The 12,373-nt window shown below is 35.7% G+C and overlaps 1 protein-coding gene across 1 annotated transcript; it reads left to right on the plus strand.

Moving 5' to 3' along the window:
- Positions 1 to 7,705: 7,705 nt before the first annotated feature.
- Positions 7,706 to 8,797, plus strand: LOC129948926 (uncharacterized). The gene has a single exon (XM_056060079.1). The coding sequence runs from the start codon at positions 7,706 to 7,708 to the stop codon at positions 8,795 to 8,797; it is 1,092 nt and encodes a 363-aa protein (XP_055916054.1).
- The last annotated feature ends 3,576 nt before the right edge of the window (positions 8,798 to 12,373 follow it).

Consider the following 12,373-nt stretch of genomic DNA (forward strand, 5'->3'; position numbering starts at 1 on the left):
GCTGGAGACGTTCACATATTACGGCAGAAAAAGATTTTGTAAGCTATGATAAGAAGACTGATTCCTCTATATAGTTGGTGCAGTTTAGAGGGTCTAGTTTTTTCAGAATCGGGCAAACAACACTTACGTTCTATTCATCGGGCATGCTTTCTTCCGACCATATCTTACAGATAAGTTGGTGCATGCTCCTTACCAATCTATCTATAGCTGCTTTAAAGAACTCGGCATTCAAGCCATCCGTTCCAGCGGTTTTATTAGACTTCAGCTTAGACATGGCAATCTTTACTTCGTCTAAGTCGGGAGGTTTTCGTCGTCCATGTTGAATTGATAATCCTGCCTGACAGCGGAATTCAGTTCGTCGTTGCCGTTATACAGTCTGCAGTTTCCAATTTCGTCTTTGCAGCTTTCGGTTCTAGGTTTATTTACCTGTGAATTTCATTTCACCTGTTCATAAAACTTTCGAAATTCATTCCTGCTTTTATACCTCTCAACATCTTTGACCGCACGCTTCTCATGCCCTCTCTTTTTTCTTCTGAGAAGTAGGCGTTCCTCTCGCCCGTTCTGCTCATAGAGCTCATAAGCAGCTCTCGTCCTTTTATGCAGCGCCGCTTTACGTGCCTGTTGTTTGGCTGCATTTGCCTGCCGACATTCCTCATCAAATCAGGGGTTCGTTTTTGGTGTCTGCTTGAAACCCAGCACATCAGAGGCGGCTTCTCTGATGGCATCTTGGCAATGTTGCCACTGGTTTTCGATACATTATGTTCGCGGCAAAGAACTTCAAGAGAGGTTACTTGTAACTCGGTCGGAAAAGGGTTTGGCGATCTCTTGCGATTGTAGCCGTTCGACGTTGTACCTTCTCCCAGCACCTCAGCAACAACAAGATAGTGGTCCGAGTCGATGTTAGCTCCTCGGAAAGTTCGTACATCCATGATGCTGGAAGCGTGTCTGGTGTCGATCGCAATATGGTCATCTGGTTGACGGTAGATCGATCTGGAGAACTTCAAGCTCCGTTGTGGATGTTGAGGTGTGGAAAGCGCGTTTTGGCCACCATGACGTTTCGCCCCGCAGCAAAATCTATGAGCCTGAATCCGTTATCGGAAGTGTTGTCGTGCAGACCGTTATCATCATCATAATCGTAGATATAAAATTATCAGAACGATAAAACAGAACGAAATGATTTAGTAACGAAAACAATGAGGGTCCAAGGATTCATTCTTGCGGAAGACCATAATGAACAGGACGAATTCAGTTCGTCATTACAAGATACGGTTTGCATACAATTAAAGATGTTAACATGAGGTGTAAGCTTATCACAGCCAAGATTAGAATTTACGCAAACAAGTGAAGTTATCATAATATGTTTTCTTTTGTCTAAGGCATAAGTCTTATGTTATCATGCACATCAAGCAAAACTGAAACGCGACTATGTCTAGACTGAAATCCTGACTGCAGAGGATGAAGAAATTGTTTGTCTTGAATAAATTTCTTTTAATTAGTTACGTATAAGAGTTGCAAAAGCCTTCGATAAAGAAGGAATGATGTGAAAAAGTAAAAAGTTAGTTAAATTTCAATAAAGCCTTAATGAATGCTGTCAAGTCGGGTGCATTTGGATTTTATAGGATTGGATGGATTTTAAAAGTCGCTGTATATGTGTTGCTTTTTGTTTAACAAATAAATGAGACTGTACAACAAATTCTTAAGGAGGGATTTTGCGAACTTATTAAATTGTAATGTAACCATTAAATAGTAAAACATTAAATAATAGGCAATGATATTTAGAAGATTGTAATCAATGTTCTCCTGCATCTTTATTTTAAATCACTTGCTGAAGACTTTTCTTTAAATGCCTTTGATTGGAATCTACATTTTCTTACCAAGTCAATAACTTAAATTCTTTCCTCTCCTCTATCTGAAAATTAATGGACTTAATATCAAATTCTTCTTAACTAAAACGTCGCCGCTTTCAACGTCTACCCGTCGTCGTTAGTCTTTTTAACTCCCGTGATAGAAGGTATCAAATTATTTCCATAACAATATTTTTGGTCTCTAAATCAAAAAGTACCCAGGTATGGGATTGTTTCTTTTTTAATTACTTTAATACCTACACCACTTTGTATTAACCTCTGGCATATATCTTAAAATATTAAATTTTCAGACTTCCAAAAATTCCCACTCGTATCGTAATCACCCTGAGCCTTCATCCCATCATCATCACATCGTGACTGTCGAAAAACATTATCTTAAGTTTAATTGGTTTTATGTTCGGTGCTCGTGCTGTAAGGTCTCAGCAAGTTCAACTTAAAACCCAGTCGTACGTATATGAAGAGTTAAAGTCATTGGACTTGGATTAATTTTACATGTGGCGCCACCATAATTTTGTCTCGAATTCTTTGCATATAAGAATTTAAGTATGCAAGTTTAGTTTAGTTGACATTTTGGACACTTTCGCTTAGACTTCTCCACTTCTCCAAAGTTTATTTTCGTTCTCGTTAGCTGTTTATTTTTTGGGTTAAATTAATTTCTAGACGAATTATACGACAATGACTCTCCCTTGACTAACTCACATATGTGACCTTTGAATAATTTATGTATTGGCTTCAACCCATTTATTTCATATATACGAGTATGTGTGTAAACGATGTAATTTTAGGAGCTGTGTCCTTATCCCTATCCCTCTATAGCGTATCCTCTTTATAAACCAGTCCCTGTTGCAGCCCTACCAGCAATATTTATCTTCTTCACATTAATCTCTCTTATCTGCGATCTACGAGACGGCGAAATGACAAACTACCCCATATACGCAGCTAAGAACTTCCTGGTAACAGCCCTTAACAACAACCTCTTTCTCTATCCCAACCGCTCCTCATTCCCCAAAAAAGGACTTCTTTCTCAAAAAAAAAAAAAAAATAAAATGAAGAAACGTATTAACTCTTGGTTTGTGTATTTTCATATTCCCATTTGGACGTGCAGTTGACATTTCAAATTTACTTCTTTTTCGGTTCGAAAAGGACCTTGAATTTAATGTGCCGCAGAATATTCGTTATATCATGTTGTACGCATTGTGGCGGCGAAAGCGGTAGCGATGGCGGTATAAGGATAAGGATCAATATAAATTGTTGCCCAGCATCTTTAATGAAATAATTCAAATTATATTTGTAAGGGAGGAGTTAGATTTTGTATTTAGGGAACATAACTTGACCTTTGACAGATGTCTTGATTTCCTAACAAAGTCTCATACCTCAAAGCTACATGCATACCTACAAAAAGCATAAAATGATAAAATCAATACATGATGGGAAAAGGTTTTTCCAGTCAAGTGTTAAAATCAACACAACACAAACATACCTACCTTCTTAATTATTTAACTTTTGAATTTATATCTGCACATAAAGAAATTCGTATCTGTTTTTGTTTCATGTTAACAAATTAATGATTGTGTACAATAAAAATAAGGATAAAAGTAAATTATGTAAATTAAAATTAAAAATATGTAATTTAAAGGAAGTTTTAAGTTTGTATTTTTCCATTGATAATTTTTATTTATTTTCAAATTTAAATGAAATCGTTTTCAATATAAATTTATTTTGCAATTGCTGTTTTAATCCAATTACAACATTTATGATTTTAAATTAAACGAAATAGCACATCCATACATCGAAAAAAAGAGTTGTTTTTGTATATTTGAGAGTTCTCAAACATTGTAAGGTATTTGCTTTGATTAGATTTGCATTTATACAAATACATTTTCATTCAAACTAAAAAATAAATCATGCTGCAGGCAAAATACTGGGAATTTAATATTTTTTTAAGGATTCCTATGCGGATAAGTGCTTTTAATTTTAAGGGGGCAGAACTTACATTTATACTCATATTCGTTATAAATTACAAGTTTAAATATGAATTATTGTTGGAGATGTGCGTCTGGCAATATTCAACAGCTTGGTTTCATTTAGGGGTTAAGCCAGCCTTTAAAGACTTTTTGGCAAGCTTAAAAAAGTCGTCGTTTAAAGTTTCCAATACAAACATTAAAAAACGGAGTAACTGTAAAATTTACCACAAAAAATTGGCACAATCCTATTTTATATCCTTTTTCGTTTTTTAACTTCCCATAGGAAGTTATTGTAATGGGTCCGATTTGACAAATTGAAAATTTTGACATTTCTCGACGTTTCGAGGTCACTAGAGTCTAAATGAAAGATTTTTACTTTCGCGACGTTTTTATCGTTCTCATAGCTCAAGAACCAAAAGATATATCGACTTCAAACAAATTTTGTGAAACAGATAATAATTCATAAAGATGCAGAAAGGGTTGGGGGTTGTGCCTTCACGGTGACTTCCTGGCCACGTAAAAGCTTTCATAGTTTGCGAAGCACCAACAAGCCTCGGATACGGACGGATTTACAGTTGACAACCTACGCAAACGAATTAAGGACAACGAACTTCGGATTTGCACGTAGAATGTTAGGTCCCTTAACAGACCGAAGAATTAGCGGAGGCCCTAAACTGCTATAAAGCAGTCATCACCGCCATCCAGGAAATACGATGGGATGGGCCGGGCAAAAAGAGGATGAAAAACTGCGATATTTACTATGGTGACTGCTGCCACGAAAACCAACAGCGCTTATTTGGATGCGGGTTCGTCATTGGAGCCAGACTTAGGCAAGAAGTCTTGAGCTATAGGTGCATCAATGAGCGCCTCATGACCATATGGATCAAGGCTAAATTCTACAATATTAGCCTGATATGCGGACACGACCCCACAGAAGCGAAAGATGACAACACCAAAGATATGTTGTTCTAGATCTAAGACAAAACATATAAGCAGTGTTCTAGCTACGATATTAAAATAATCCAGGGCGATTTTAATGCCAAGCTAGGAAGGGGACAAATTTTCGACCTTGGTAAAATCAAGTATTGTAGTTGCTTTTTGACAATGCCAATAAAAAGCTCACCATTTTCGGAGTGTTTTGTATTTAAGCACGACTCATTTTCGTCAACCAGGTTGACTACATTACGATCGACGAAAGACGCGCTTCCAGCATCATGGATATCCGAACTTTCCGAGGAGCTAACATCGACTCGGACCACTACCTCGTTGTAGCCAAGGTAGCACTTAGGGTTTCGAGGCCAAAGGCAAAACAGGAAGTTGCTGGGAGAAGGTACAACGTCGAACGACTACAATCGCAAGAGATCGCCAAATCCTTTTCCGACGAGTTACAAGTAACCGCATGAGAAGCGTGTGGTCGAAGATGTTGAGAGGTTTAAAAGCACTAATGAATATCGAAAGTTTTATGAACTTGTGAAACGAAATTCACAGGTACATAACCCTAGAACCGAAGGCTGCAAGGACGAAAGTGGAAACATCATAGTGGAACCGCAGTCAATGCTAAGGATATGGAAGGACCACTTCTGTAGTTTACATAACGGCGATGACGAACCGAATTCCGGTGTCAGACAAGATGACACATTCAACATAGACGACTATAGCATCCCAACTTACACGAAGTAAAGATTGCCATGTCTAAGCTGAAGTCTTATGAATCCCCTGGAGCAGATGGCTTAAATGCCGAGCTCTTCAAAGCAGCTGGACATAATTCGGTTATAGCATGCACCAAGTTATCTGTAAGATATGGTCGGAAGAACTCATGCCCGATGAATTGAACCTCAGTACTGTTTGCCCAAACTTGAAAAAAGGAGACCCTCTAAACTGCAACAACTATAGAGGAATCAGTCTGCTTAACATCGCCTATCAAATCTTCTCTGCCGTAATATGTAAACGACTGAAGCCCATAGTCAACAACCTGATAGGTATTTATCAGTGTGGTTTTAGACCACACAGTGGTTTAGTCCACAGTTGATCAAATATTAACATTACAGCAGATCCTGGAAAAAACCCAAGAACACCAAATCGACACCCACCATCTTTTCAACGATTTCAAAGCCGCATATGACAGCATCTACAGGGACGAGCCATGTCTAGTTTTGGCATCCCTGCCAAACTCGTCCGTTTGTAAAAGTTGGATACAACTTCATAGAACCTTTCGATGTCAAAAAAGGATTAAGACAAGGTGATGCGCATGACATTTTTTTAACATCGTACTTGAAAGAATAGTGCAGAGCTGCTCCCACGTCAACTCTAGAGGTACTATCCTTCAAAAATCTGTTAAATTTCTAGCATACGCTGATGAAATTAACAAAATTGGAAGAACTCAGCGCAATGTCAATAGGGCTTTTGAGACAGAGGCGGCAAAAACGGGTTTAACGGTTAATGAGGACAAAAACAAAGCACATCCTGTCGTCAAGAAAGGACATACAACACCGACGTCTTGGTCAAAACGTCACCATCAACAGACGTATTTTTGAGGTAGTTAAGGACTTTGTCTACCTAGGCTATACCTATCCTATGAAAGCAGAAAACAACACCAGCGCTGAAATCAAACGAAGAATAATTCTTGATAACCGCTGTTTCATTGGGCTAAGAAAGCAATTGAGTAGCAAAGCCCTTTCACAAGGGACCAAAGTGTCGCTATATAAGACCCTCATCATTCCATCCTGCTATACGGTGCAGAAGCATGGATTATGACAAAAGTGGATGAAAGCACCTTCGGTCGTTTTGAGGGAAAAGTTCTTCGTGTGATCTACGGCCCCGTATGCATCGAAGAGGAGTGGAGGAGAAGATGGAACGACGAGCTATACAGGCTTCACAGCGACATAGATTTTCTCAGAAGGGTAAAATTGCAACGACTAAGATGGATCACATGGCGCACACAAGTGGAAAGTGACCTCAACCAACTTGGAGCATGAAAGTGAAGACAACTAGCTAGAGACCGAGCTAGATGGCGAAGTTTGTTATAAACTGACGACTTAGTTTAACTTATCTTGCATAAATAAACTGACATCTATCCTTCCTGTTCATACTGGCCCTTGCTTTATCTTTCTGCCAATATCATATCTATACTGACGAAGTCCATTCATAAATAATTTTTCCTTAACGCATGATTAAAGGCGCTGTACATGAACATTGCAGTCTATCATCATGAGTGGTCGTAACGTAGCGGGCTTAAACTTAATACCGGAAAAACAAAAGCTCTTCCAATAGTTAAAAAAAAAAAAAAAAAAAAAAAAAAAAAAAAAAAAAAAAAAAAAAAAACAAACCTGAACATTTTTTTTTTCGGAATATTAAATAATTTCATAATTAAATACGAGTATGTTACTCAAATTCAAAATTTAGGTTTAAACTTTGAAAATAGACTAACTTGAGATTTCCACTTCCATACTGTAGTGGCAGAGATCAATGCTATAACAAGATGACTATCTCTTACTAAATCAATACTACCCACTTGCAGTAAAATAAGATTTGGCAAGGTCACTCGTTCTGCCTCTTATTGGTGTGGGCTGTTTGTAGATCTTAGTTCTCAAACTTTTAATACAGCATTTCAGTTGACCATTGATAGTCTCCACGAACGGGTCGTTTAATCTTTTGTCAGTTAAATTGTGAAGTGTGAAATTTGAAGTGACCTTAAAGTGTTTGTTTACCTACTTTAAATAAAATTAACTAAGTGCAACATAATTTAAAATGGGTGAAACAAATAATTCATCCAATCTCACAAAAATTGAAGAACTTTTTTTCGACAACTCCATAGAATTAAAAAACCAAACAATCGGTCCAAAGTTTTTACTTATGGAGAGATGCGATGGACAAACTATGAATAACGTTTCCCCTTTTTTGCTACAACGCGTGATTGCTAAGGTAAGTGGTCCCATCGATCAGTGCACTCGTTTGCGTGATGGAAAGATTTTGCTTAAAACAAAAACACTATCCCAAGCTAACAAGCTCATAAAGCTTAAAACTCTAAATCCCTTCATCAAAATTTCAATATCGGAACATGAGACCCTAAACGGAAGTAAAGGTGTAGCACACTGTCCTCAGTTTAACTCCTTATCAAGAGATGAAATACTTGATGGATTAAAAGACCAACTCGTAATTGATTTTAAAAGAATCAAAACTAAAAACCCAACCAACAATAAGTACGAAGAAGGGAATCTTTATATTTTTCATTTTTCATCATACGACCTTCCTAAAGAAATTAGCGTTTGCTACGATAACATTAAAATCAGGCCATATATCCCCGCACCGCTACGTTGCACTACATGTCTAAGGTTTGGACATATAACTGTTAATTGCACTGCCGAAAAAAAATGTGCCAACTGCTCCCAAACTTTCCATAGCAACAGCGGAGAAGATGAGATGGAGAAATGTAACAGACCACCTTTTTGCATCAATTACCAACTTAACCATAATGCCCTTTCAACGTCTTGCATTAAATACGTCCATGAAAGAGAGGTGCAAAAAATCAAGGCATTAGAACGAGTCAGCATCAAAGAAGCAATCAAAAGACATAGAGAACGACTACAAACCTCGACATCTCCACCTACCACCACCATCAAAAATCAAAATTGCCAATGCCGCTGCACCTGTAAGGCAAAAGAGAAAGAAACAACACCTAAAGTCTCCCAGAAAAACAATACAACAACAACACTTGCAGAACAACCAAATAATGTAGAAACAAACAAACGTGTGAAAGAAGCAGAATCTGCGTCATCATTATCAACATCATCATCGAATGACCAACCACCCATTAAAATCATTGACACAGGAAGAGAGAGAATTTCTATTCTTCCAACTAAGCTAAGTACACGAAAGAAAAGAGAACTTAAAAAACAAAATAAAACCGACAAAAATAATAAGATGGAAGTAAGCAGCTTATCCAGTTTAAATCTAAGCGATCATGAGTAAACAACTTAATTTAGTACAGTGGAATTGCAATGGTTTTCTCAACCATTTCGATGAATTTAAATTATTAGTTAATAAATATAACTCATTTATTTTTTGTATTCAAGAAACAAGATTTAAAGAAAATTATGTACCCTCATTTAAGAATTATAATGTTTTTTATAAAAATTGTGAATCTACTACAAACTCTCATGGAGGAGTTGCTACTTTAGTAGACTCAAATTTTGTTTCGGAAGAGCTCTCACTGCAAACAGATCTACAAGCCATTGCTGTTAAAATTTTTTATCCCATAAAGTTTATAATTTGCAATATTTATTTACCTGGTTCAGAAAATATTTCAAGGTCAGTTTTAGGGAATCTTATAAGCCAGTTAGATGCTCCATATATTTTACTCGGTGACTTTAATGCTCATAACTTTCTTTGGGGTTCTGAAAAATGTGACGTTAGAGGTAAAATAATAGAAAATCTTATTCATGAGCACTGTCTTAATATTTTGAATAATGGTAAACCAACTCACTTTAGTTTTGCCCATAAAACGTTTAGTGCAATCGACCTCACACTTGTTTCCCCCACTATTCAAAACTATTTTGAATGGCTTGTTGAAGATGATTTACATAGCAGTGATCATTTTCCTGTCATCATGCCAATTCTAAACTCAGAATCTAATAATAATCACAGGGAAATCTATTTAACAAAAAAAGCAAATTGGGACATTTTTAGACAAGAACTCAACTTAAAAATAGAAAATGATGACGTAACAATTGACGAGTATGAAGATTTTATAAGACGCAATATTTTAACAGCTGCCGATAGATCAATGCCTTTTTCAAAGAATGCGAAGTGCCATAAAAGCGTCCCATGGTATAATGATGAAATTAAGAACCTTATTAAGACTCGTTACCGATTATTTCGCAAATATAAAAGGTCTTTGGATTTGGTTGACTATAAAAATTTTATAGCTGTAAAATATAAAACCAGAAAGATAATAAGATTTCATAAACAAAAATCCTGGGAAGAATACGTCGGTAGCATTTCTAGTAAAACTTCTGTATCAGAAGTATTTAAGAAACTTAGACAGCTTAACGGGAAATCTAAATCTACCCAAATTACGTCACTTATTGTTAATGAAAAATTAATAACTTTACAAAAAGACATTTGTGAAGAAATTGCCGTCTCTTTCCATAAATTCTCAAACTCTGATAATTATTCTCAAACTTTCCTTAATCATAAAAATGTATCTGAATCCAAACGTCTTAAAATTCCTCCTGATAAAACAATCAGTTATAATCAAGCCTTTTCAATTGATGAGCTTGAAAATACTCTTTTAGATTGTAAAGGTTCATCTGCTGGACCTGATAAAATACACTATGATATGATCAAAAATATGGACTTCTGGAATAAATGTTATTTACTTGATTTTTTTAATAAAGTATATCTAACCAACACCTTTCCATCTAATTGGAGAACAGCTATTCTCATCCCAGTTCTTAAAAAGGGAAACAATTCTAATTCAACCTCCAGTTATCGACCCATAGCCCTGACAAATTGCTTATGTAAGATTTTAGAAAGGATGATTAATAAGCGTTTAAAATGGTTTCTCGAAAGCAACGACAAAATTAGTAGATGCCAATCAGGTTTCAGGCAGGGCCGATCTACATCTGATAATTTGATTTTTCTCGAGTCTGAAGTTATGGAAGCATTTGCTTCCAATAAATTCGTCCTATCTATCTTTTTTGATATTAAAAAAGCATATGATATGGTATGGAAACGTAAAATTGTCGAAGAATTGTTAGTAATGGGTCTTAAAGGGCATATCGTTCATTTTGTCGAAAATTTTCTTGAAGATCGCACTTGCTATACGGTTTTGGGAAAATATATGTCATCTATTCAAAAAATGGAAAACGGAATCCCTCAAGGATCTGTGTTAAGTGTTTCATTATTCCTTATTGCTGTTAATAATATTTTTGTTAAAATCAAATCACAAGTTAAAATAGCGATGTATGCTGACGATCTAATAATTTTTTCGACATCAAAAAACTTAGACCAACTCAAAAGAACTATCCAAAGTGCGTTAGATAATCTTAGCGAATGGAGTAACGAAACCGGATTTCAATTTTCAGACAACAAAACAAAAGCCATACTATTTACTAGAAAAATTAAAAATGTATACTATCCTGACCTGTTTTTGAATAATCAATTGATCACATATACAAAAGAACATAAGTTTTTAGGCATAATTTTTGACTCAAAATTAAACTGGAATCAGCATATAAAACAAATTGTTTCAAAATCAACAAGAGCTCTCAATCTTCTTAAAATTCTTGCAAATACTAATTATGGATCAGACAGAAAACTTCTTCTTAGAATCCATAACATGGTTATACTCCCGATAATTGATTATGGAAGTTTTCTGTATAGCTCAACAAACAAATTAAATCTTAACAAACTAGAATCTATACACAACACTGGAATTCGAATTTCTACAGGTGCTTTTCGAACAAGTCCTGTACCTAGCATTTTAGCTGAAAGCGAACAGTTTTCCCTTAGATTCCGCCGTGATAAGCAAATTTCGTTTTATATGATCAAGATACTTTCTATTAAGAACCATATACTCTACGAAAAGTTCTTAGATGATGAAATATTTAATAAACTTAAAAATAGACCTCTAAGATTTCAATCTTCCATAACTCGAGCAAAAACTACACTCAATAGACTCCAAATTCCCTTAAATCACAATTTCGACCAAACAAGATTTCAGAAATATCCTCCATGGCAATTTAAAAATTTCAAGTTCAACCTATCCCTCACCCAATTCACTAAAAAAGAAACCCTTAAGGAGCAGTTCATGGCAACTTTCTTGGAACAATTAGACTCAAAATATACAGATTTTCAAAAATGCTATACTGATGGTTCTGTTTTAAATGGACAAACTGGATGTGCATTTAAAATTGACTCTGTAGAATTTTTATTTAAACTTTCAGAAAATACCAGCATTTTGTCTGCGGAGCTCTATGCGATATTTAAATCAGTAGAATATTTTGAAAAAAGTAACATCTCAAATATTTTAGTTTGTTCGGAGTCACTAGCTGCAATCCAGACCCTGCAGCAATTATATACAACAAACTCAATAGCAATACAAATCAAAGACATATTAAATAAACAGCAAGATAAGAATTTCGTATTTTTCTGGATACCTGGTCATTTAGCATTAGGTTTTAATGATGAAGTTGATTGTCTGGCAAAAAAATCAACCTTACAACCTACAGACAGAAATTTTGCTTTTCAATACAAAGATTTGAAACAACATATAAAGAAACAAATAAAAATTCAATGTAATACTCAGTGGATATCACTGCCAACAACAAATAAACTCCGATTCATAAAAGATAGGTTAGATATCCCATTTAACTCAATAGATTTCCTTAGTCGAAGAGAAGCTACAATAATTACCAGGCTTAGAATAGGTCATACTAGACTCACTCATGATTACTTATTTATACAACCTAACGAGCTCCCTAGATGTGCTTGCAGTGGGGTTCTGTCTGTTAGACATATATTTGAGAATTGTTTCTTATCTGC

Source organism: Eupeodes corollae, chromosome 1 (genome assembly GCF_945859685.1).
Source record: "Eupeodes corollae chromosome 1, idEupCoro1.1, whole genome shotgun sequence".
Lineage (NCBI taxonomy): Eukaryota > Metazoa > Arthropoda > Insecta > Diptera > Syrphidae > Eupeodes > Eupeodes corollae.

Excerpts from the sequence above, each read along its gene's own strand:
- LOC129948926 (XM_056060079.1), top strand. The coding sequence starts at position 7,706 with ATGAATAACGTTTCCCCTTTTTTGCTACAACGCGTGATTGCTAAGGTA.